Genomic DNA, 24,719 nt, shown 5'->3' on the forward strand with positions numbered 1-24,719 from the left:
CTCTGGGTTTGTACCATGAATATAAAGGGTTCAATTCAACCACTAAAAAAGAGGCATCATATTTACACCTTTTTATATCGAATTTCTCATTTGTGAGATCAATAAAATTCCTATCCTATAGTTAGCATATTTTAAAATCCTTGATACCGACAGCTGTCCCCCTGACACATCCTCAATACGTGCTCTATATTTGAATGAATCAAAAGCCTTTCTGACGTGCAGGCCCTAACACATAACTCTCTCTCCTCACATGATTACTTACACTGTTTAGGCTGCACTCTCCCCAACAGTGTCTTGTGTATATGTGTTTTGTGTTGCTTCCAGCCTTCCACCGAGTGGAGATTTTTGTCATTTTCAAGAGCAGCGCTGGTAATGTCTAAACCCGCAGCCATTTATCTTCAGCCATACCACAAGACATACTTAGCTGAAGTGTTTACCCTGGGTACTTATAACAATTAGCTTCCATGTTGTCATCTGGAAGAGAGTCCTTCTACCCATTGTGAGTTTTCACTTTTCACCCGCTTGGATCCAGGTGTGGTCCTCGGTCTTGTGTTTATGCTGCTCAGGGTGATGCTTGACGCCAGACATCGACACCACATCCAAACAATGGGCTGTTGCTCTGCGCGCCTCTCCGCAGCAGGTTAATCATTAGGATCGTTAGCCAGGGTGAATGGGGCTGTGATATTTCTTACAAACTGGCCGGAGGCCCCAGTCTAAACTCTGTCTGTCTCCCTCGCTCTCTGTCTCTATCGCTCTCTCTCTCCAGCTTGGTCTATTTCCTCCCTTTATAGATTATGGGCTATGTGGTAATTATAAAGTCAATAAGAGCAATGGAAATGTCATTGTTAACCCTGTCAGATGCAGGTAAAGGGAAGATGGTTAGACTATCAATCTAACCACGGCACTTGGATCAGGGAAATGAGCTACTACCATACAAGTAATGGAATCTGTACATTTGGGTTGATAGGATAGGTGAATACAAGTAAGAGAGGTCTAAAAATAGTCAGGAGAAGAGACAAATCCATGTCATCCCTAACCACGGAAGCATGACTTGAGCAGAATGCCCTGCAGAACATGGCAGGAATGCACGCTATGGCTAAACATCCCGGGTTTCTCGCCCCGCGTCCAGTGGGGTGCAGGCCATTCAGGGAGACGAGCTCAACGTCGCCCACTTCCCCATGAGAATGTGCTTGTTTGAAAACAGCATTCCAGTGTGAGTGCTTTTATGGTATACTTTCTACATACACACGCATGCCGTCTCGGTCCCCTGTGTGTCTGGCTCTTCCTCTGCAGAATGCGACGTCGTATTCCCTTTGTAATCGCGCCGCCGTTACAAAAGGCTGATCGGCCGCTTCTTATCTGGGACAGAGTAAACGGAGAAAGGAGATCTTTCTTCAGCCTCTCCTTTCAGACCACCTAGACTGCTGTATCCCTCGCGCTATGTCGAAGCACTTGGCGGTTTGTTTGTCTTTTCAAGACTAGACCGCATATTTTATTTCATCATTATTATTCCGACCCATCTACAAGCAATGAATACAGATGGCGACTGGTCTGATGTATTTGGCCGTGATGTATTTTCTGGTTTGAAATGAACAGATAGAGAAGAACCGTTGTGTGATTTCAGGCTGCCATTCATTCCCAGAGCAGCAGCCTGCGACTATCCCCGGGTGACAGCGTGTTTATACACAAAGTGCTCCGGGCCCATAAAATAGACCACACAAATATTTAAATAGGCTAGTGCTCTTATTTAAGGTGTAAATTTTCATATTGTGCACTGCAGTGTAGCGTATGTGACATTCATTTGTTAATTGCCCCTTTTCATTGCTCTTTCCTTTTTTGTTTCTGCAGAGAGAATCATAGACAGCATTTTAACTGTCACCAAAAGTTATGGGCTTGGAGACGAGCTGGACAGGTAATTACAGCGACTTGGCGATGGCAACAGGACGTCCGGTTTTATATGTCTACTGCGCAAGTGCTTAATGCGACTATTCGGACTCTTTTGCCTTCCAGTCTGAGCTGTAAAAGATGCATCATTGTCGGCAACGGCGGCATCCTGGCCAACAAGTCTCTGGGATCACGCATAGACGACTACGATGTTGTTGTGAGGTGAGACTTGTCAGCTGACGATACAAATATGAACCTTTAACATGAACTAAAGCACATCGTATTAACTTTTCGTGTGTTTGTGTGTTGACAGGTTAAATGAGGCCCCGGTAAGTGGTTACGGCAAGGACGTAGGGACCAAAACCACCATGAGGATCACCTATCCAGAGGGAGCGATCCAGAAGCCGGAACGCTACGAGAAAGACTCGCTCTTCGTTTTCTCTGCTTTCAAACCCCTGGACTTCAAGTGGCTCAGACAGATGGTCTTCAAGGAGAAACTGGTAAGGATGTAATAAGACTCCTCACTTGTCTCACTTCATTTATGTAAATGTGACCACTCCAGTGTTTATTCATGAGCCATAAAAAGCCAGTGGGTGTGTTCCCCAATTGACAGCTCATACATTTGCCGGCGCTCCGTTAAAAAACACACACCGAGTCTGTTTGCGTGGGTTGTGGAGTGTATCTGTGTGTGTGTGTGTGTGAGTAATTTCAGAATTAAGCTTGTGTTTCATCGCTTATTTGTTGCTCCATTGTGTAATAGTCACGTAAATATTGAAAAAGAACCACATTTCTTTGCTCAATCTGAAGCGTTTTCATCTTGCACAGATGCATTTTTCCTTCAAATCCACATCTGTCCAAGTGCAGTTATTTGTTTTCACTGAAATGAACCATTCGCACCACCGCCAGTCTTTGCTTTGGGTTCCGTGTGAATGCACCTTAATGACTGGTTGAGCCTTGTTTGTGTAAGTTGTGTCATAATTGATGTCGGCGGCTGACAGAAATGGCAGACTGAGGTTAATTGTGGGCGTCAGAATCGGCCGTCAAAAGTTTGAGTTCAACTAAATCGTTAGTTAAAGTGAGTTTGAATGTGAACATAACAGTCTAAACCCCAGATCACATTCTGTACATTCCTTTGTCTGGAATTGTAAGCCTTCTTTCTGGTAGAGGGGTTAAAGAGGCTGACATATATATACTGTATGAATGCTTACTGTACCGTGAAGGTGTCTAAGATGGTCAGACCAAAATCAATCACTGCAAAGTAAACAAGCCAAACGAGAGACTAAAAATAACAAAATGTAATAATAATAGTTTTGTGTTTCCTCGTCTCTCCGCTGGCTTATCATTGGTTAAAAGTGAATTCCTGACTGAGCGGTTCTCAGCCATGTTTGGATGCTGTAATACTGACAAGTGAAAAGTGAAATGGTTTCCTCGCCTCCTCCTCTGGCCGTCCTACGTCTATGCAGCGATTGTCAGTTGAATGAGGGGGCTGTGAATCGGCCTTTTATACACCGCTGTCCCTCTGACAGACACAATTGGCTTTATCTTATCTCCTTTGAATATTATGAGCAGCAGCCATAATGCTCTTGTGTCCTCTTTCCTTTGTCCCTAAAATGCTCTCACAAGCACATTCAGTCTGTCCTTCCTGAGCAGACTCCAGTATCCCCTGTGCAGATAACATTAAGTCCATTCAACCCAAGGACAATGAGGGCTACTTAGTAAAAAGCTCTTATTAGGCTGAATATTGATGTTTTTGCACATTGGGGCCAAATCACATATACTTCACATTATTGCTGACCCTTGTCTAAAGCCTGCTGAAGTATGTAAGATTTCTAAAGTGTCATTCAGTCGGTAAATATGCGCAGTACCACAAAATACATTTAGTACAGATTTTCTTAAAGACAGGCACCAAATTATTTAGTTTGACTACTGATTTCCGTTCATGTCTGCAAATATTAAGTCAAGAAAAAAATCTAAAACCTTGGTTGTGGGCTATGTTCTATTCTGTGCAGTCTTTAAAATGTAAATTCCTCTTTCTGTCTAATCAGACAGGCTGGGAGCAGGGAACCCTCTTCCAGTACAGCTGCATGACTTTATTTCAGGGGCCAGCAGCCTCCTGGAATTTTTACAAGGTGACCAGAGTGTGGGAAGGGGGACAAAAAATAAAGAGGGAAGGACAATCAGAATGAAGGATGGAAAGGGCAGGGAAAAAAAGCTGAAAGAAGCAATGGTGTGAAACTGGATTAAAGGATGGGAGAGAATGGAGGAAAACGAGATGGTGGGATAAAGTGAGATAGGGTAATAGCTGGGGAAAAGAAAATGAGCAGTGGAAGGTGAGGGTAGAGTAAAATGGGGGAAAATAGCTTGGTCGGCTGGCTGATGGCCCCTTCAGCCTTTGATAGGGCCCAGATTTTTTCTGGTATGTCAGAAGCAGAGGACAGTGGAAATGGCTGCCTGGGATAATTGATCTTAGCCCCTGGCGTCCAAATCAGCCCTCTTTGATCTGCTGAGGAGGGACGAATGGTTCTCATGACTCAAAATGGGGAACAAGAAATGATCTGTGTCTTTTAGTTTGGCGCTTGATGGTAATATAGCAGAGGTGACTGACAGATGTGCTCGTGCCACTGTCCTATGAGAGCCACAAAAGTGTTTTTTGTCTGCAATTAGACTGTTTGAAATGCTCTTTAGATCCTTTTTTATGCTTTATATTCATAATGCACTTTTGTTTCAGGAATAGTAAGCTGACACGTTTAAAGTAGGATCAAACCACCACCACAACACGGACAGTGTTTTCTATAGATTTGTTTTGCATCACTCAGTCTTTCACTCTGCCAAATTGCCTTAAGATGCTTTTGGTAAACAGGGCTCCGGTCTTTTCAGGAGAAACCTGAGGCTTTTTAACCGACTGGGATTCTAGCACTTGTTTGCTATGGAAACTGTGTCGGATGTCTTGACGACAACATAAAAAGGAGAGCTGAAGTCCTGTCAAATTGCTGCGATCTTGTGATTAGAAAGGGCACAGACTAATGCAGTGGAAACACAACAGTAAGGGCGTGTGTGTGTGTGTGTGTGTGTGTACGTACGTACGTACCCCCGCGTGGACGCACTACCAACAACAATGACTCATAATTACAGTTTTCGTTTTATAGGTTTATTTTCCCGACGTGTTTTGTTTTCGGGTATTGTCGTCGTAATACCAGTCTGCAGGTACACACACACCACAGAAACAATTGGCTTTAGAGAGTGATAGTGTATCCTTAGGGACTCCAGGCAGTTAATCCTCTTCAAATAGCACTAAGCTTTCCTCCCTTTGCTCCGTGCATTTACTCCGTCCCACACAGAGGCTTCATGTAGCGTTGAATAGTTGCCCTTTGGGAGCTTTGACTGGTGTTGGTCCAGCGGGGCTTTTTTCTTTGTGTAAAGCTACACACTTACAGGTGGAAGGAATGCAAAAGCCTTTTCACCGCGTCTCTCCGTCGGCAGGTATGAAAGCGAGCGTGTTTTTTTGCTCCCTTCCTTTGAAGGTTTAGTGGGTGGTACTCTCTTGTCATGCCCCTGCAAATGACTCACCCAGCCAGTGGTCGCTGCGCTCGACTCTCCCGCGCTGCCGTGGCTTCAACAAGTACATACCGCTCCGTCTCGGATGGCTGAACAGAGTACAAATTAGCAAGCAATTTCCTACTCTGTTATTTAGTGTGTCTTTGCACTCTTACAAACACACCCTCCCACTCCCACTCCCGCTCCCTCAAACACACACAGGCGCACGCAGTCGTAAGCCTTGAGAAACACGAGCTGCGACCTGACCGGACCTGCGATGTCGGATAGACGTGTGGCCACCGCATCAACACCGCATCAACGCAATGTTTCAAATCCAGGACTTCCAGCTCCTCTAATCCCTCATTATCTCCGCGTCGCAACTTGACTTTGTCACTCAGTTTGAATGTCTGACCCCACGTATGCAGCAGCCTGCCTGATTGCCCAGGTAGATTATGTTTACAAATGCGCTCAAACGTGATTTGACCGTCTTTGATTTCTTTGTTTTGCACCCCCTTTACGCGTTCAATTTTGATTTTGCCCTCATGCACAGCGCACACTCATGGATCATGCACACGCGGCCGCAGTTGTTTGTATATGTGGGGATACTTTCAAACAGAGCCAGTGGAGGATATACAGCCCGTGGTAAACACAGGGATTGAAGGTGGAGTGTCGGTGTTCTATCTCTCTTGTTTGTTTACAGGACCTCTCCCTGCTCTCCACGGGCCACATAGATAAAACATAGATGGAGGCTATTTTATAGAACGGAATATAACTCCCCTCTCCTCTTCATCCCACCACAAATGCAGCCAGAGAAGTTGAATGAAAAGATAAAAGTTTCCACAGTAGTCATCAGTGCATCTGTCAGTTGTACCTCAGCTCAATTCAAGGCCAGTGCCCAAACATGGATGTGCAAGGAATCCCCCAAAGTTGCGCAACAACATCAACAAACTTCCAACTAAACTGTGCAGGATGTTGTGAAGAAGCTTTTCTTATTGTTACACTGCTGGTAAGTGTATTAGTGCTTATAATACTCTGCAGTACTATAGTATTTGTAGTGTACAGTGTCATTCCTGCTGAACACGGAGGACACAGCGTAGGACAGAAATAGCAGCTATACAGCTCCTTCTCAGCCCAAACATCTGTGCAGAAAGTAGCATGCATACATGCATTCATAAACATTTACATACTTGTAAACATGGATTTGGAACATGAACCAAGTGACTAACATAGGGTCCGGATGTCACTGATTACCAGGAGTGTTGTGTTTCAAAGATGAGTCACCTACCTAGCCTGCTATGATTAACACTCTGACCTGTACGTTGGCTCTGTGGAACCACGCGCTGTCCAGGAACAACATTTAAAAATCTGGGAAGACTATTCGACATTTTTAGACTAATTCGCTTACAACGAAAAATTCACCAAAGTCGGCGCTTGGGTTTTATCCCCGGCACCGACGGAGCAACAACAGCCTTGTGATCTCCCGGGATGTCGTCTGTCGTTACCCAGTGACCACGGCGTCACACATAAAAGTATTTTAGGTCACACTGTTGTCAATTGTTCCCATTGTTTTGCCTTGTGCCGTCATGGGAGTGTGAAGACATGGGTTTCACACACCGGATAACCTCAGAAGGGCCGGTGGAAACAGAAACCGCCGTGACCTCGGTGGGGGCAGGGGGGTCGCGGCGCGTGTCAAGAAAAGCGATGGCATATTGGGAATGCTTCAGATTCCTCCACCAAACAAAAGGGAATAAAATCAGGTTTGGATCTGGAAAACTCATTCCTTAACTTCAAAAAACTCTCACCATTCACACATTCTTACAGAAATGATTTGTTTTCATTGGAGCATGTAGGCGGTGAGACACTGAAACTCTAGACAACAAACAGCTGATGGTTAGGGTTGATTGTTAACAATTCAGTGCCATTTTTGTTTCAAAATGTGCTTAAGTTCACCTTCTGTCCTTAAGAGAGCAGTTTTCCCAATCAGAACCCTGCACGTAGTTAAAGTGGTACGATCCAAACAAGGAATTAGGTACATCTATCTGTTGCTGCTGTCATTGTAGAGTTTGTTTGTGTTTGTTTATCTTGAAGGGTTTTATATCCACCTGTACAAAGCTTGCAGATGTTAGACATCTTGTTCCTCCCTTTCTGTTGTTATTACATTCCTCCACTCAACACACTCATTTTCTGCTCGTCTCACGTCGTCCCCCGGGGCAGACTGTATAAACCAAACTATCTCCTTCATTCAGAACAGAGGAACATCTTCCTTTAACACTGCGGATCGTTGGCTGGCGTTTTGTGCCGTGTGGAAACCAAACCGCAGCTCCGATGAAGTCTGGCCTCCAAACCAAAGCTGTTCCTTACTGGGGTTTCTGACATTTATGTAATGAAATGCACCTGTGGTACATTTGGACTCTTTCGTGCATCGTATCGCCCGTCAAGTTAAAATGAGGAAATATCTCTTTTTAATGTGAGGTCCTTCTAGCTTGTGCTGTTCTCTACCTCTCATTTTCTCTCGCTTTTTCCACCCAGTTTGATCCCTCACCTCTCTTGGCTCACCAAAGTCGGCCTCTCGCGTCTCTTCGCTCTAATCCTGTGATCCCAGTTCTATCAGTTTGTGTTATTTTCCTGCCGCGGAGAGATGGCGAAACTTTCACAGGGTCAAAGCTGAGCTGCTGTTGTGCTTCACAACACGGCTTGACATGGAGGAGAGTGTTTTGATGGCGTCTGATAACTAAGCAGATCCCCTGACATTCCCCTGCCACACAACGACCACTCATTATGTTTTGGCTGCCAAGGAAATGTAGTGATATATTACACTGTTTAACTTTATTATATACAGTAAACAGTGATTACATTTAGTTGCAAATGAATCTTTCAGAGCCGCCTCTGTTGATAATCTGTACACACATCCTCTGACATTACATTTGTGCACACAGTCTCACACGTTTACTTCAGTTCCTTTTCAACAAACTGCACCTGCTTTAGTTGCAGCCACCAGCCGCACTTTAGAGTAAATTATACAGCCAAGCCGCATTTTACACCTTTGAAGCCTCATCCCCCGCTCATAACCTCCCTTTGTGCGACGCAAACTTTGCTCATGAGCTTTTATGACATAATTTGATACTTCTGTGATGTGGGACCTTTTTAATAGCACCTGCCGAGTGTGCGCTTGCTTGTGAGCGTCGACACGCTTGACTTGTGTTTACAGGAGAGTGAATGTTAGGGGAGTTTGCCTCATTTCGAACCACATACTTGGGGTGTAGTTTGGTGAATGCAGCTTTGATGTAAAGTTAAGATCAGTTTGCTTTCTGGCGTCACAAGCTCTGGCCCTCCTTGTTCTCTGTGTTGTCATTTGCAGCGTGACACATTTTTGAGTTCCCCCGTGACGTGGTAGCGAGCTCAGGCTGAGGCCACCGCTGCTGCTTTCCTCATCAGTCACTCTTAACTTTCCTCTGAGTCACGCTTACTCTGAGACGTTCTGGCAGAGTTTAGAAAAGTCAAAAGTATGAAGACAATGTTTCCGAGGCAGAAGATGCCAGAATATGAGAACATTATATATAAAAAATAATGTAAATAGATTCATCACCGGGGAGAATTTGTCTTATAAATACTGAATGCTGAATAGTTCACAGCTTCTAAATAAAGATGAACAGCTATTGCAGCCTTCTTGGCTCTTTCAGTGATTTCAGCACACATATACGCTGGCTGTCCTGCTGTGCCTGACACATGACCCCCCATACCATCTATCTCCCTGTAATGCAAACAATTACCTCTGCCAGTTAAAGCTTGTTTTAACAGGTGCTTTATTGGAGCGCGCAGCCTTGTGCACACACTTAAATCTAATAATCGAGACCAATTTAACCATAAAGCTGTCGCAGGAGAAGGGAAGCAGCCATTTCCTCTCCGACCACAACCCAGGGACGGCTTAACCGGCCAAGCTACACACTTCTGTTCACCTTTGGTGTGTGTGTGTGTGTGTGTGTGTGTGTGTGCCACGTGAGTGACTGATGTACGACCACTCTGTAGCTTCCTGTTCTGTCTGCGTTCAAATGCCTCTCTCTCTCACACACACACACACACGCAGAGGTTAGTGGTCAGACCACAGTGGACGACCACATCCTGTTCCCTTGAGGCTACTTACAGAAGCAGTGAGTGAACATTTTGCTAATGCAGCATTTGACATATTTACTTAAAAATGCATTAAGCAATATTCTTCATATTAACACAATACTACTACTCCTTTCCCCTGACTCATACACACACACACACACATACACACAAACTATCCTGAAGTGAACTTAGCAAACCTCAAACCTTAACAATTTGTGATCAATTGAAATACCCATAAACGTAGCATTTGCTTCATAACCATGATTTATTCCGCGTAGGCTCTGGGAACATAAACACTCATTAAAAGCCATAATATATCACAATCACACACTTAATCATCCATGGATGCTGAATTAAGGAGGCCGGTGTGTGTTTTTTTTCCCCAACTGGTCTGAATTTCTGACATGACTCGTGATTGAATTCTGCTGCCCACATTCCTAAACTCTGAACACCAAACACAACCCACCCAGCCAATTGTGCTTCCTGAATGCGTATTGGCTAATTGAGCTCACATTTCTCAGAACCACCTGTACTTTTTAACAGTCCTGTCTGAATATCTTCAAAGTAAATCTCCACCCCGTGACAAGTCGTGTCTGTGTACATGTCAAGTCATTGCTATGTAAAGTGAGGGGTGTGTGTGTGTGTCATAACCTTCCTTACTTCCAAGTAACAAGAAGAAAACATGCATCACTGTCTTTATTCAGCATACATAGATACACACGCACACACACGCACACACACACACACACACACATGCACACAACCAAACAGCGCTGCTAAATAGATTCCTGGCAAACACAAGCTGTGTTGACACGAGAGATGAGCTGCTGTTCCTGTTGCAGCTTGCCGAAGGCTCAGAGCTGGGCCCTCGTTCAAAAAGAGCCGCCACAGTTGTAGCCACAAAGCCAGCGGAGTTGTTGCTACCGCCTCTGCCAACGCACACAAACACACACGCACGTACAAACACGTGCGTGCACACACACGCACAGCCACACCACTTTATCAAAGGTGGCTGGGCGGGTGTTTGACTATTTGAACAGGTGATTCCCATTAAATCTGCTGACCCCGTTGGCTTTATGCCTTTTAGGAAGTCGCACAGGCGAGTCGGTCGTGCAATACCTGAATACTGCCTGTAAGCTCGGTGTGTCAGACGGGGGATTTGACAGCACGACAAAGTTGTTGTTAAGACCTCAGAATGGTCGCACTGCATCGTTGGAAGTGTAATTTCAGAGATTTACCTAATCTAAGTTTGTGTTTCTGATTCTTTAATAATCGGCGGTTGTAACGTTCTATTAAACTTAGCGGGGCGCTTGTGATTAAAGCTACGTAATTTAATTCAGATGGCGCGGCCGGCCTGTCTGGCTTTCACCCCAGTGACTGATTATGATGATTGCCTCGTGTTTAAGGACCAGGGGTCTCCCAGAACACCCTCAGGTCAAGGTGTGATTTTTACCACTTCCTTTTCAACTCCCTTCTTTGACCTTGGATGTGGGTTAAATTGGCGAAGGAAGCCGGCTTTGTAATCTCATAACTACATACATCACATCACACACACACACGAAAATAACGGACAATTCTACACTTTTTTTACATTTTTATTTTACTGCAAAAACACTTTAAATACACTTTCATGTTGTTGAATTTCATCAGCAATATGAAAGTGTTTTTAAAGTCTCCATGTTGACCAAATGACCTCGTTTTGCCTGATCAGCCTTACATCTGTGTGTGGAGAGCCAAAGTTAAGATTGAGAATGGAAACATCAGGGGGAGAATGGATCAACACACTCTCACATTACACACACAACCTTTACAAAACTCTGATCATTTGTCCGTTTTGCCGAATACGGCAAAAATGCATTAAAGCCAAAACCAAGGAATTGTTAGGATTCCAAAGTTGTCCGATGTTTACATGCCTGAGTTTGTTTTTTACAGTTACATAATCTAATTGTGTTAGTCTTATTTACTTACTGCATCATCTATCATTCTCCTTCCACTTTTAAATCAGACTATAATCATACTATATTAAGGTTTTATGCGTTTGACAAATCCTGAATGAAATGGAAAGTTATGCGTTGTGAGCGAGGTTAGCTTCACTCCTCACCCACTCCTGTGACTGGGGTGATAATTGCTGGTGTCTGCAGTCCCCCCCCACTCCCCCCCACCCGCTGCTCCCACCTCACTCATTACAGGCCCAGAAGCCATTTCCTTAATCAGAGGTAGTAGGGGTCTGGCTTCTGGTCGGCTTCTGTGTTTAATGTCAGTGTTACTGAGGATAATCTGACTTTAATGTTTGGCTGGCGTAATGCAGTTTGAAGTGTCATCACGACTCTTATGTACATGACACTGAACTCAACTTAATGCACAATCTCCCTTTGTTTTTTCTTTCCCTCTCTCCCTTTTTTCTTTGTCATCCATCATTCCCCTCCTCCCTCAGAGGGGTACGGAGGGTTTCTGGAAGTCAGTGGCGCAGTACGTGCCTCGGGAGCCGACCGAGATGAGAATCCTCAATCCCTACTTCATCCAGGAGGCCGCCTTCCAGTTCATAGGCCTACCGCGCAACAACGGCATCATGGGCAAAGGGGTGAGTTCACAGCAGACACGCTCGCTTGTGAGTAATAAGTCCAGACGCTAACCAGAATCCCAGCGGCCATTTTTACACTAACCAGGTTAATATAACAGCTATTACCACAGGAAATGAAACGACTCCAGTACGTCATGGAACGCCTGTCAAATGAAGCGGGACGACTTAATGAAACTTTTCAAAACACATTAATCAGCTCGCTGTCAGCATATCGTAATTACAGATTTGTTTAGGAACAGAAAGAAGCAGAGGGTTAAAGGTCACGTGGTTGAGTATCTCCTCTAGGAAACGAAGGAGAGTTAAGAGACCAAGAAAGATGAAATCCTAAAAGTTAAAGTGGTTTTCTAAGGGGAAGTGAACATAACTGGTGGAACACATAACCCTCCTGGATCCAGACTTGTCCTGTACCTCAACTATTATAATCAGTTACTGTGATGATCATTCATTATAATCAACCCGGACAGTAGCATTCTTTCTGAGCATATGCTATAGCAGGTTTACTATTACTCTTCCCCTCCATAACCGTCTGTGTACATCGTTGCATGTGTGTGTGGACTGTTTGTATTCATATATCTGTGGTCTGTGTGCATGTGTGTTCCTTTTTGGTAAGCATGGGGGCATATTGTTAGACAATTGGAGGGGACATGAGGAGTGTATCACCGTGACTTTGCCCTCTGGGGCCACCAGAGCACCCCTGCGTGAACTCTACTCTGCAACATGTGTTCAACATGTGCGCATCTGGCTTGTGCCTATGCATGTTGTGTGTGTGTTTTGTGTGTCAGGGTGGCTGCAATGCTGTGTCATACGATGCAGGCTGTATGATCATGACACATCTCTGCTGACCACTGCAGTGTATGTTTACGTATGTGGGAAATTAATGAGTGAGTGTATTTATTGGTAGTTACTTGTGTTTATGCTGAGTGTGTTGGTGCGTGTGTGTAAATTAATGTGTATTAGAACACACACACACACACACACACACACACACACACACACACACACACACACACACACACACACACACACACACACACATACGCAGTAGGGGGTTGGCCAGCTGCTGGTTCAGGCCCTACTTACCCGGAGGGCTGCAAATCAGGGTAATGATTTAAATGGGGCCTCTCTCCATTCTTTCCTCTGCACCCGCACTTTTCCAACACACACACACACACACACACACACACACACACACACACACACTCTTTCTGTTTCCCTCCCTTTTGCTCCATTTCACCAACCTACACACACACACACACACACAGCCTCTGTACCCCCAGATTCATGGCAGCCCAGGGCGCTTAGGAAGCGGAATTTAACCCAGTAGATCACTGGTTCGTTGTTGGGGTCTGTGTGTGTGTGTGTGGGTGTGTGTTGAGGTCTGGGGCGGGGGGGGGTCAGGTCTTAAAGGTAATAGTTAATCAGCAACAGCTCAAGATCAGTTAGCAGGAGTGCAGCAGAACAAAGACAGAGGTACAAAGAGTCTCCGAGTCCAAAGTGGGCTGAGGATGATGATGTATATGATTAGGATCCATAAGCATCCCTGTGACCTACAGTGCTGATTGATCTCTGTGCCAATCGATCATCTAATCCTTAGCCTGCATCTGTCTTTACTACAGAACATTCCAACTTTGGGTACAGTGGCTATCACAATGGCGCTGCATAACTGTGACGAGGTGGCGGTGGCCGGCTTTGGGTACGACATGAACACACCTCACGCTCCCCTGCACTACTATGAGACTGTCAAGATGTCTGCCATTAAAGAGGTGAGTGCTCAGGATCTGGCAACCGCATTTGAGGACATAAAAATGATTATTGATTCCCAGAGCTAGAAGATTGTGTTAAGCGCAAGATGAGACAGCAAGCAAGTGTCTGTTAATAGCGTCTCTCTCATCATAAACAGTAAACAAAGTCAATATTGGGTCAGTGTGTCGTTCCTGTTTGTGTAGCATCATAGGTCAACAAGTTCTTACAGGTTCAGCACTGAACAAACCCAGTCGTTTGGTTTCTTAAATCTGATTTTCCTTTTCGCCTGTACTGTCAAGTTGTTCCCTCACATCAGTCGCCTCCATTATGTCGCACGTGCGTGACTTCATCATGGAACCTCTCCTGACATTTTGGACATTTAATGCTGATCTTTCAGATTGGTTCAGGATCATTTTTAACCCTGAACGTCCTGTATTCATCTTAACCTCCACTAAGAGGGGAAGTTTAGGAAACGGATGTAAAACACAACAGATATTCTGAATAAATTGCTTGTTTTAGTTGGGTTATAACTGGTCAGGTTGTTGATGTGAAAATGAATCTCGGTGCTTTGAGTTTATTACCTGTAGTAAACTTTTACAACTTATTGTTAAATCTGTTAGGTGAGTATTGCATGTATAACCTGAGGCATGTGCACACAATAAAGCCTCAAATTCACATTATTTTTTGTTCCTTTCAGTAATGATCATCCAGAGTAAATACATTTCTCAATCCACAATATAATGTAATGTAATAAAACATTGAAACCATGTAAAAACTAAAGCAGTAAGAACACTTTCCTTCCAAACTACCTGGAATTGAAATCTATAATCCGGAGCAGAACTTCTTTCCGCAGTCTCCGTAGCAACGTGCACGTGCTTATTAGCGTGTTCTTTAAAGATCACATTATAAATGCCTGGTCTCTCCACCGGTCATGTCTTCCTCACGGTGTTTACACTGGAACCCAGTGGAATCAAAGATGTCACCCGTTTGCTGACGTGTAAACCATGAGATCAGTATGATGATAACCTTTGTCTAAACTCCCAGTGAACCTTTTGGCATTTGTTATCATCATCATCTTCATCAGCATTGTCATCATCAGCCACACATGGCTAATTAATGGGAATAGTTTAGCCGTATTGTTTGGAACACTTAACCACTGCCAGTCGCTGTGCGCGTTTGATTTTCCACCGCTTTGGAGAAATCGCCTCTATCCTATTGTGACGCATACTTGAAAGCGCAGCAGAGGTTGTGTAAGCATACAAGCTACACAAAAGTGATAATAAAAGGTCATCTCTTCACTTTGCACTATACAATGTAATCAAAGTTACCTCCTGTAACATATGAGAAACTCAATTGTTTTCTGATCCTGCTCCTTCCAGTTAATCTCCCCTGAAATTGAATTCATCCGAATGTTCCTTATTTGTTCCATGTACATCATGATAAGCAGCCGTGTCCTACATACTGTATGCACTGATGTCTCCTATGTTAACTCTATGATTGTCACTTAACTCTTCTTAACCTACATTGATTTTTACACCTAAAGTTCAACACTACATAAGACGCCTGTGCCTAGACCTATACAGAGTCAGAGCCATGTGGTTCCTTCAGCCTCACAGTTTGATGCTCACAGTTTCACCAAGGAACATGAAGATTATGGAATTTAGAATTATCCCCATTTGAGCTGCCTCAGTTATTGTCATATTTTTTTGAATTCGTGTTTCCTTTCTTACCTGTATTTTCTCAGCGCTGCTTTGTGTCATGGGTAATTCTGAGTTCTGATAAAATATAGAAAGATCTTAAAGATTTCCTGCCTTAATAAGCTAGAAGGTATTGTACCTCCTGGTCTTGAAACATTGCTGGTGCTGGTTAGATCCGTGCACAATTAGCTTTCAGCAGTTCCTGAAACCATTCGAGACTATTTACTCCTCTGTAAGTGCCAAATTAGGGTTCACGAACATTATTTCAAGACGTTTGTGTGGTGTAAATCACAAGGTATAGAAACTACAGAAGAAGTCTTGAAACAGAATTCAGTTTTAACCCCCACTGAAAATGTCAACAAAGAAGTGCTTTTGTAACAGACATGAAAGGAATTCCATTATGGATTCTATCAACAGAAATGGAAAAGACGGGAGACACTGCTGAATGCAAATTCGATGGGAATTTTCATTTCTGGTTAGAACCCGCCTCTTGCCAATTCAACTTGTGTGTTGTTGAGATTCGGGGGAGTGTGTGTGACCCCCTGTTACCTTTGTTTTCCCATAACACACGTATACATCCAGCTTCATTCCAGTTTGCAGATAAGAGGAAGACAAAAATCTTCATTCGTCCATGGGTTAAACATTACGTTGAAGCTACAAAAATTCATTGATCATTAATTGATATTGATATTTACAATTTATTCATTGATTAGGAAGCATGTCAATGAAAGCAAAATTTGTGATATGATCTTGTTAGGCTCAGAAAAAGTCTTATGACATGTTGTCTAACCTAAGAGTCCTGGGCTTTTCATGTGCCATAATAGCATTAATGGACTCAGGGGGTCCAGAGAGTGAAACTAGGCAGCATTGTCTCTGACACGTATCCTGTCAGTAGCGGTGTTCCACATGGTAGCGTGTTGGGCACACTGTTGTTTTTATTGAATCGTCATGACATAGAGGCTGTTTGTCACTCCAGCCTAATTTATTTGATGATTCGGCTCTGTTGGCATCTGATAGGGACATTAACAGAGTACAGGAGCAGCTGATTAAATGAATGCCAGTACAAATGATTGTTTAATTCTGTTGGCTTCAAGTCTGTTTCAGTGCCACTTTGATTGCGCCGGGGTTTACATTGATTTTGTATTATGGTCTTGTGTACAACATATGAGTGTAACTTATTACATTATTTGACATACTTACTCTATACGTACACTATTATATGGAAGTTGCTGCAATACTGCACCGCACTATGTAAATATTTGCTGGCAAAGACTACAATGGAAATAAGTCCATTACTTTTTGTGTTATCCTTGACAGTGCTGTAAGCAATGATGTCATTTTTATTTGCATCAATTGTCAAATAAACTAAACTAGAGCTCGAGGAGGACCGACCCAGACGGGCCTAGAGCCCATAGCAGAGTTTTGAAGCGGCAAGGTAGACCAGAGGCAGCTGCAGGGCCCAACCTAGCTCTTTACATTTTCCTTCTTTTTCCCTCCTGTCTGCTCCTTACTCCACCCTTCTCTGCCTCCTCCACTGACTGCTCCTCTGTCTCTCCATCCCAAAGCACCACACAGGAACCAAAGGCTCTGGTTACATGTTGGCCCACTGAAGTGAACCCTCATAGCACAGCAGGGAGGGAAACTGACCCAGCGTGACTTTACACTTATATATGCACACATGCACACCCACTCATATACACCCAGGGATTTAGAAATTCCCAACTTAAGATACAGGATTGTGCATCAGTGTATGTAGGACGCTTTTTGGAGTTTGGCTCATTTTCATCAATCAAGTCACAGTGCAGGGCCAAGGAGAATCAGGTTTTACAGCATGAGCTTTTTTTATAGCTCCTCTGGGCTGTTTGATAAGCTCTTTTCAATCTCTCAATCACAAGTCATTAATGTATCTGTCATGTATCACTCTGATGTTATTTTGTCTTATTCTTTGGCAGTCATGGACACACAACATATCGAAGGAGAAGGAATTCCTCCGTAAGCTGGTGAAGGCCAATGTCATCTCAGACCTGACCAATGGCATCTAGGTTTACACCCACCCGGAGTTTTTCCTTTCGCCTTCCCCAATGAACTACACAACAGGATGCTGGGAAATGGCTGGAAAGGGGAGGTTGGGGAAGAACCCTTAAAGAATCCAGGTGGCCTGCACACTGCCGGGGGTTTTTATATCAAAGGAAATTATTACAAGAAAAACCCATACAGGAGCGTTTCTGTGGAGAGATGCACACACATGTGCCTTGTGAACCAAAGGCTCCTGCAGGTTGAAGCAGGAGGGCCGTGGGGAGCAGTTGATCTGCCTGGTTCCTGTCTGACGCAAAAGACAGTCGCAGGCTATCTTCAGCCACCGGCCCGTTTCAGCTACACACTGACGTTTACCACTTCAAACCCCACGAGTATCACACGAATAAACATCAAGAGCCGAGGGTTGAGTCGGACTGCACGGACGCCGTGTTCGACCCGAAGGACTGATCCACTGACAAAGTTGATGGACGGACAGAAGATAAAGGTGACGAAGGAGGAATAGAGAGACTGTGCAGGGATGGGTTGAGTATAAGCAGTGCCAAACGTACCTCGTACACGGGAGAGGTCACCCCCCTCTCCTCATGCTGCCTGAATGTATTCACTTTCCTCAGTGTAAATATCACAGATTTTTACTGCTTTTTATTCTAGCTGCAGCAGGCCCCCCTCACCACACACACACACACCCCTCCCCGCACATACACACCTCCTGCCTTTTGTTCACCCATTCACCTTTTCGCTCGTCTGTTTTGGGGTCCAACACCCACACTCACAAAGCCAAAGTGGCCACCAACTGGGATCATGATTTGTGTTTGGCTAATGATCGTAAAATGTTCACAATGAAGAATGAGTTAACTTAGTGATTATATTATCCAGGTAGTTATTGCCTATTGAACTGACATCACACACACGCACACACACAGCTCTATCTAGTGTCTGGATGACCGGCCACCTAAGATTTGAAAATATACATTATTTAAGAGTGTCTGCAAATCTTTATTTAAAATTGTGAATCTGTTTGGTTTATAAATTATTCCAGCTGCATTTAAGCTGATTCTGTAAAGACAATTGCATTAAAACCTAATTCTGAAAGTTTATAATTAAAATTTTGGTTGGTTGAAAATTATTTTTGGCATATAAATGTTGTGTTTTGACATTTGCCACCTTTGCCCGGCCAAAAAAAGTTCAAAGTTAAATTCGGACATGCATCTCCTTGTCGTTTGTTGTGGCTCTGTTGTGGCGTTCGTCTCCCTATTGTTTGTCCCCTGTTAGGTCTTCCTCTTGGTTCATTCCTGTCATCACAGTCTTCATCGCTCCCTCACCTGTTAGCCTTGAGGGGGCAGCTGTACATATCTCACGTTCTGCACTGGGATAGTTGGAGCATTTATCTCTGATCCCTTTCCAATCTTAGCGCTGCAGATCTTCTTGTACTTTGGAAATTGGTCAAAAAAATCTTGGATTGTAGAATATATATTTTGTGTGTTTAGGTTAATTTTAATTATTTATTTTGTTAAAAGTCCCGTTGTGTTGCTCACAGGCAGGCCTGCTTTGTGTTGTTGTGTTCGGAGAAGACACACAAGTATGCTCATGTGTTTGATTTGAAATTGGGGCCATGTGCTTCCCTGAGACTGAGGCTGAGGCTGAGGCTGACAGAAGCCGTGTGGTGAATGAATGAACACATGAATATTGTTTGAATTAGCAGAGTGATATATGTTGCTACAGTCCCTTTTACTTTTGTGCTTTATGGAGCTTTCTGTGCCCGTGTGTGAATATCGATACATGGTAGTCATTTCTTCAAATTTAAACATTAGTAATTTGATCTGGAGTACATTTCAAATGATTAACCCATGGAATGCTCACACCTTTGCACTTTGAAGACAAGCTTTCAGCCACAAACTATTCCTGTATTGCAGCGCTGCACGTGTTCAGTGTTACACAGTCCTCATGTCTCCCTGTTCACAAAACCGGTGAGAATGTCAAAATGTCACATCTGTTTTTTCTTGTCATGTTCATCATCTGAATCAGCTTTACATGGTCACGGTACATTTTCACATACTGCTCTACCAAAACAGGGTCTCTTGTTTTACACTATTCTGTCCGGTGACTGTGTATTGCCTCTTAGTGGTCCGGTTTCTCTTTTCTTTCACTCTGTAAGCCACACTTGTAACATCTGCTACATTGCTCTCTTTCTCTCTCTTGGTTTTTTTTCCCCCACGATGTGCTCATGTTCTTACTTATTCTTCAGAAAACGCTGCTAAAATCACGTTCAGCAGCGCGTCCTGCCCAGTCCCTTCAGAATCAATAGCAACATGGGTATTGGGAGGAATGGAAAATAGAGCGTGTTTTGGGACTTACTCCGCTGCTGCACAGGGAACGGCTCACCATTGCACTATCCATGAGGCGCTGTCAGTGCCTTACACCTCAACACCAACTGTAGCAGGAGGTTAGACACCGAAGCATCCAACCACAATTGATCCAATCGTGACAGAGTCGATCCTCCTTTCTACTTTGGGACACCAGAGTCCAGGAAACAGATGGAGGCGCTATAAATACTGTAATTTATAGATGTGGCACTTTATTAAATACACCTGTACATCATGCACGTCTTATACCTCTTATTAGTCTCTCTGACAAACGTATACATAGACGTATATGGGATGGCTTTGTATTGGATTGTACAGGTGTATCTGATACGGTATTATTTATGGAGGAGCATTTGAAGGCCTGCTGTGGCTTTGACTTTAATCCTCAATCTGCAAATGGTCCTGTATTTGAAGATAGTATATCATACAATCTTTCAATTGATTTCCTACCTACCTTGTAAACATCCATTGACTTCCAGTGCTTTCACGTAATTATAGATATCTAATATCAGTTCTAAGAGAAGAATACGTCATTATTTCCATAGCACACTGAAATGAAAAGCAGTCGTTTGCCTCGTGGACGGTGAAGAATTCATCTCAAAAAGTGATGTGTGCGTGTTGGAAAGTGATCAACGATCGTTTCGAGATGGAGTGCTAAAACCTGCAAAACCTCAAACTCTTGAGACTTAGCAGATCTGTAGTGGGAGTGAGCGCTCGTCTTCTTCTGTTCTTTAGGTTTTCAAATCTCTCGAATGCTGGAGGAGTTCAGTTTGGATCGGGCCCAAGTCGTCCTGTCAAAGCAGAATGTATCAGCGTTTATCACCCATCATATTTATAGGCTCTTTCTTCTTCAAACAGTTCACCTTAGAACACTGACCGTTGTGTGATCGCGCTATCAATAATCAGTCGATACATCCGATCTCTCTGCAGATCAAGCAGAGATCAGAATCAAGTGATCAAAATTGCGTGTTACTGTTTTTTTCTTTTTTTTTTATATACAGTTATAAATGGCTTTCTGCAACTTAATAAATAAGTTTGTAAAGGATGTTTGCCTGTGAATGTGTGTACTTTCAAACCCAAACAGCGTATCACATGATTGTTTTGTACATTTGGACACATTGTGATGATGAATAAGGCAAAGAATTTTCAGTGCTTATGGTCCAGTGTGGTTTCAGTCTTGACTTGATGTTGTGTCACCTCTGTAAAGTGCGACTCTTGTCTCGTGTGTCCATTCCTCTGTTACAGACTGCAGGAGGCTCTGGGTAAAGATGAAGGAGGTATGGAGGGATTTCCTTTCCTACCTGCAGCGACAGAGGAAATCATTTTTCAATCCCCATCCACCGGACTTCCTCTCTAATGTACTCTCCTTGTTTATGTCTGTCACACTCTGTGTCTCTGTCCCACTCTCACTTGGTGTCCAAATTCCCCCCGATCCTCTGCTCATCTCCTTTGCCTCACTTTGTTTCAATGTCTCTCTCTCCGATTCCCATCGAGGTCCTGTGTGTGTGTATATGTGTGTGTCTCTCTGTCTCTCCCTCTCTCTCTTCACCTGCTAAACTCTGAGCCAGATCTTGTTTCATTGCCTTAACCACGAGGGACTCATCCAAGACCCGTTACACACACACACACAAAAGACTATTCAGCTGCATCTGTGAAACCCTCAGTCACGTTCACACACTCTGCCATCATAACATCGTCATAGAGCAGGAGAAAAGTGCAGAGAAGGAGCAGATTGTCCAGCTGTGGCTGCTGCGAGTCAGTGCGGGTGTGAGGTGATGGAGGACGAGACGCCGATGGCCCTTAAAACACTGGTGGAGTCTCCCATCCTGCTGTTAATGGGGTGCTAGAAACACTGAGCCCCCACATTCATGCCTCACTGGTCACCGAACCTCCAGCTCTGGCCACTCTGACTCAACAGATTTCATGACCTCCGCTGGGTGGGATTGAATGGCTGCTCCCCTCTGATATTTGCCACCTGGGATCTCCTGAGGCAGCTGGCTGACTGGGGGCGCTGGTTTCCCCCGTTGGTCCAGGCAGACTCGGGGTGGAGGGATTGGGGGGGTACGAGCACGCCTGCACCTCTTCAGCCGACGGGCCCTTTTATTCCCGTCGACATATTCCCCGCCCCGCCTCCTCTCAGTAGGTTTGGAACAGAGAGGCCACGACCTCCAGGCCTGAAACTTAAACTCCTCGTAAAAGACCTGGAATGGGAGAGAAAACACCCTTTCAGACACCCGTGGAATGACATCTCTCCCCTCCCCTCTGTTTACTTAATACAGGGTCAGCTGAGATGAGGGAAAACAATATTCCCTTCACTCCCTGTCCCACTTCTTTACTCTACTTACTTTACTCTATACCTCTGTGACACACCGGCATTCCTTCATGTACCTGTGTCATCAGGAGGAGTGGAATGTTTCTCCCTGAGGCCACAGTATAGTAGTAGGAAGGTGGTGGGAAAGAGAAGTGAAACTGAAAGTGCGCACTGTTCCTGATTCCTGCTCGTATTCCGGAACTGCTCGGAACTGTCCTTTAACTCGTCTGCTTCTGTGGCTCTGATCTCAGAACATCTGCCTGTCCTGACTCCCTCTAAAAAGGCTCCACGTTCTCTGCTGGCACCACAGTGTAGCTCTTAATCTCGAGCTCCACTTCTTCTTTGGTCCCTTTGCGGTGGGATTAGTTACCAAACTCTTCTTGATCTGCTGAATCCCCTTCAGTCTTAACAAATAAAGCCTGAAAACCAAAACTTTTCACTGAACACATTGGCTTGATCCTTCCAAATGAACACGTCTTGACCTTCTGCACCTGCCGCAGCCGTGTGGAATCCATGCGTGTGTGAAGTCACTCTCTTATCGCTCTACATGCTGTTTTCCCTGCTCACTCTATCTTTCAATCATCCACTTTATGAAGACTCAAACTAAGCTGATGTTGGACTTTTATGTTTCGATACGTCTCCGTGCTCAGTGGTGAAACACATCTGGATAAAGTATAAAGTGGTGTAGATCGTATAGCTGGACTTATGTTATGCTCACTTAAAGAGATATGATGGAAATTTGATGTCATGGAGTTTTTTGGTCTGGGCTTTTCAGACAGTGTGTGGTGGCTGATGGAAGTCCCCACATGAGTGAAAACAAACTTGGGTAGCTGGAACAGGTCCAGTGAAAAAAGGGAAAAAAGTACCTTTGGATGGAGAGAGCGAGAAGGAAAGATAAAGAGGAAGGAAGGATAAGCAGTGAGGGCATTGACCCCCTCCGCCAGAGGAGACTGGAGAGACTTTGGAATCAAAACACTAAACTGTCCTTCACATCTGGAAGAGCACAGCCACTCAAACCTCCTTCCTCCCTCCAGAACCCACCACCCCAAAGCCAAACCCCCCATTCCCCCTCAGTCGCTCCCCCCCTGAAATGGAATCCTGAAGTCGGATAAACTTAGAGTGTCTCTAGAGGCTGCCGTGTAACCATGGAAACCGTGGATGTCGTGTACATCTCAAAAAGACACAAAAATGACAAATACGGACGCCCAATATCACCCAAATCATAACAAATACAGATTATTGGAAATTCCAAAACGAACACTCTGTTCTTGGCCAGAGAAGATCGATCAACCGTCGTTAACGTGTGTGTGTGTGTGTGTGTGTGTGTGTGTGTGTGTGTGTGTGCGTGTGTGCGTGTGTGTGTGTGTGTGTATCTGTGCTGCAGGCGGCGTGTGTGTTGCTGTGCTTGCTCGGGGCTTAACTGTGGGTGTACAGTGACATGCAGCAAAGCCTCTTATAATGCTGAACACGTTCATCACCATCACTCACACTGATGGATGACACAAGGAGCTAAGCGGTGCCCTCTGCTCAGACGCTCACACTCTGATCTCTCACATTACACAGTGATTCATTTTATTGAGGACATTTTTCATTCATGAATTTATGAACTCACCTTTTTTTATGAGGGGCGACTGGCATTGCGTGGCAGCTGCTTCCTGTCTGTCTCACGAGTAAACAAGAGTATAATCTTGGATCTGAGCTGTATTGGGCTTGTTGAGCTCATCTTTATTATCTGTTGGTACATTCCAGCATGTCATGCACCTCAGCTGTGTTGTCTTGTTGGTTGCAGCTATTATTAGCAGCGTGGATCCTCCCTGCATTTGTCTCTGCCTCTGCGTGGAGAGTGGGCCCAGAGAGGAAAGCAAGGAGCTGTTTACCCAGCCTTTGTGCTGTGCGGGCCTCAGTGTTTGCCCTGCAGGGAGTGCCTCAGCTGGAGGGCCTTTGGGAGCTGAGGCTGGCAGGGTGGGTGAGAGGGGAGGGAAGACAGAACGGGACAAACCTGCAGGGTGAAGGGAGCCGGGCAGAGGTGCAGTGGAGGAGCAGAGGTGGCTGCTGTGAGCTACGAGGGAGAATCTGTGCTCTGTCACTTGCACTTTCTCCATCCTTCAGTCCTGACAGGCGGCTCGGTGACACAGACTGCAGACTGTGCGAACATGGAGCCCAGTGGCAAACAGGCAGGAGTGTGTTTGAACCCTGTGTGTGTATGTGTGTGTGTGTGTGTGGGGGGGGGGGGGGGGGGGGGGGGGGGGGGGGGTGCTCACCCGCCTGCCTGTGCATTACTAGCACGATGTATTGTACATGCTTGCGTGTGTCTACATATGAAACACTCCACATTCACAAGGCTGTGAGTGTAAACAGACGGAGAGATGTCACCGGCGGATTGTTCCACTGGAACACTTTTACAGGGGAGCCAAAAAACACTGACCGTCCAGGATGACAATCGCTCCCCTCCCTCCCCTCCT

General features: G+C 44.7%; 1 protein-coding gene across 4 annotated transcripts in view; it reads left to right on the top strand.

Annotated features, from left to right (window-relative positions):
• The window catches only part of st3gal3b (ST3 beta-galactoside alpha-2,3-sialyltransferase 3b), a 36,952-nt gene extending 15,961 nt beyond the window's left edge, over positions 1–20,991 (top strand). For all 4 annotated transcript variants that reach the window (XM_076144878.1, XM_076144877.1, XM_076144879.1 and 1 more), the window contains 6 exons: positions 1,849–1,912; positions 2,011–2,106; positions 2,198–2,384; positions 11,963–12,109; positions 13,726–13,872; positions 17,502–20,991. In XM_076144878.1, the coding sequence (XP_076000993.1) occupies positions 1,849–1,912; positions 2,011–2,106; positions 2,198–2,384; positions 11,963–12,109; positions 13,726–13,872; positions 17,502–17,591 (731 nt within the window). In that variant the 3' untranslated portion in view covers positions 17,592–20,991. The remainder of the gene's footprint in view (positions 1–1,848; positions 1,913–2,010; positions 2,107–2,197; positions 2,385–11,962; positions 12,110–13,725; positions 13,873–17,501) is intronic.
• The last annotated feature ends 3,728 nt before the right edge of the window (positions 20,992–24,719 follow it).

This window comes from Genypterus blacodes, unplaced genomic scaffold (assembly GCF_046128005.1).
Source record: "Genypterus blacodes isolate CSIRO-AG114 ecotype Tasmania unplaced genomic scaffold, CSIRO-AGI_Gbla_v1 ptg000029l_1, whole genome shotgun sequence".
NCBI classification, from domain to species: domain Eukaryota; kingdom Metazoa; phylum Chordata; class Actinopteri; order Ophidiiformes; family Ophidiidae; genus Genypterus; species Genypterus blacodes.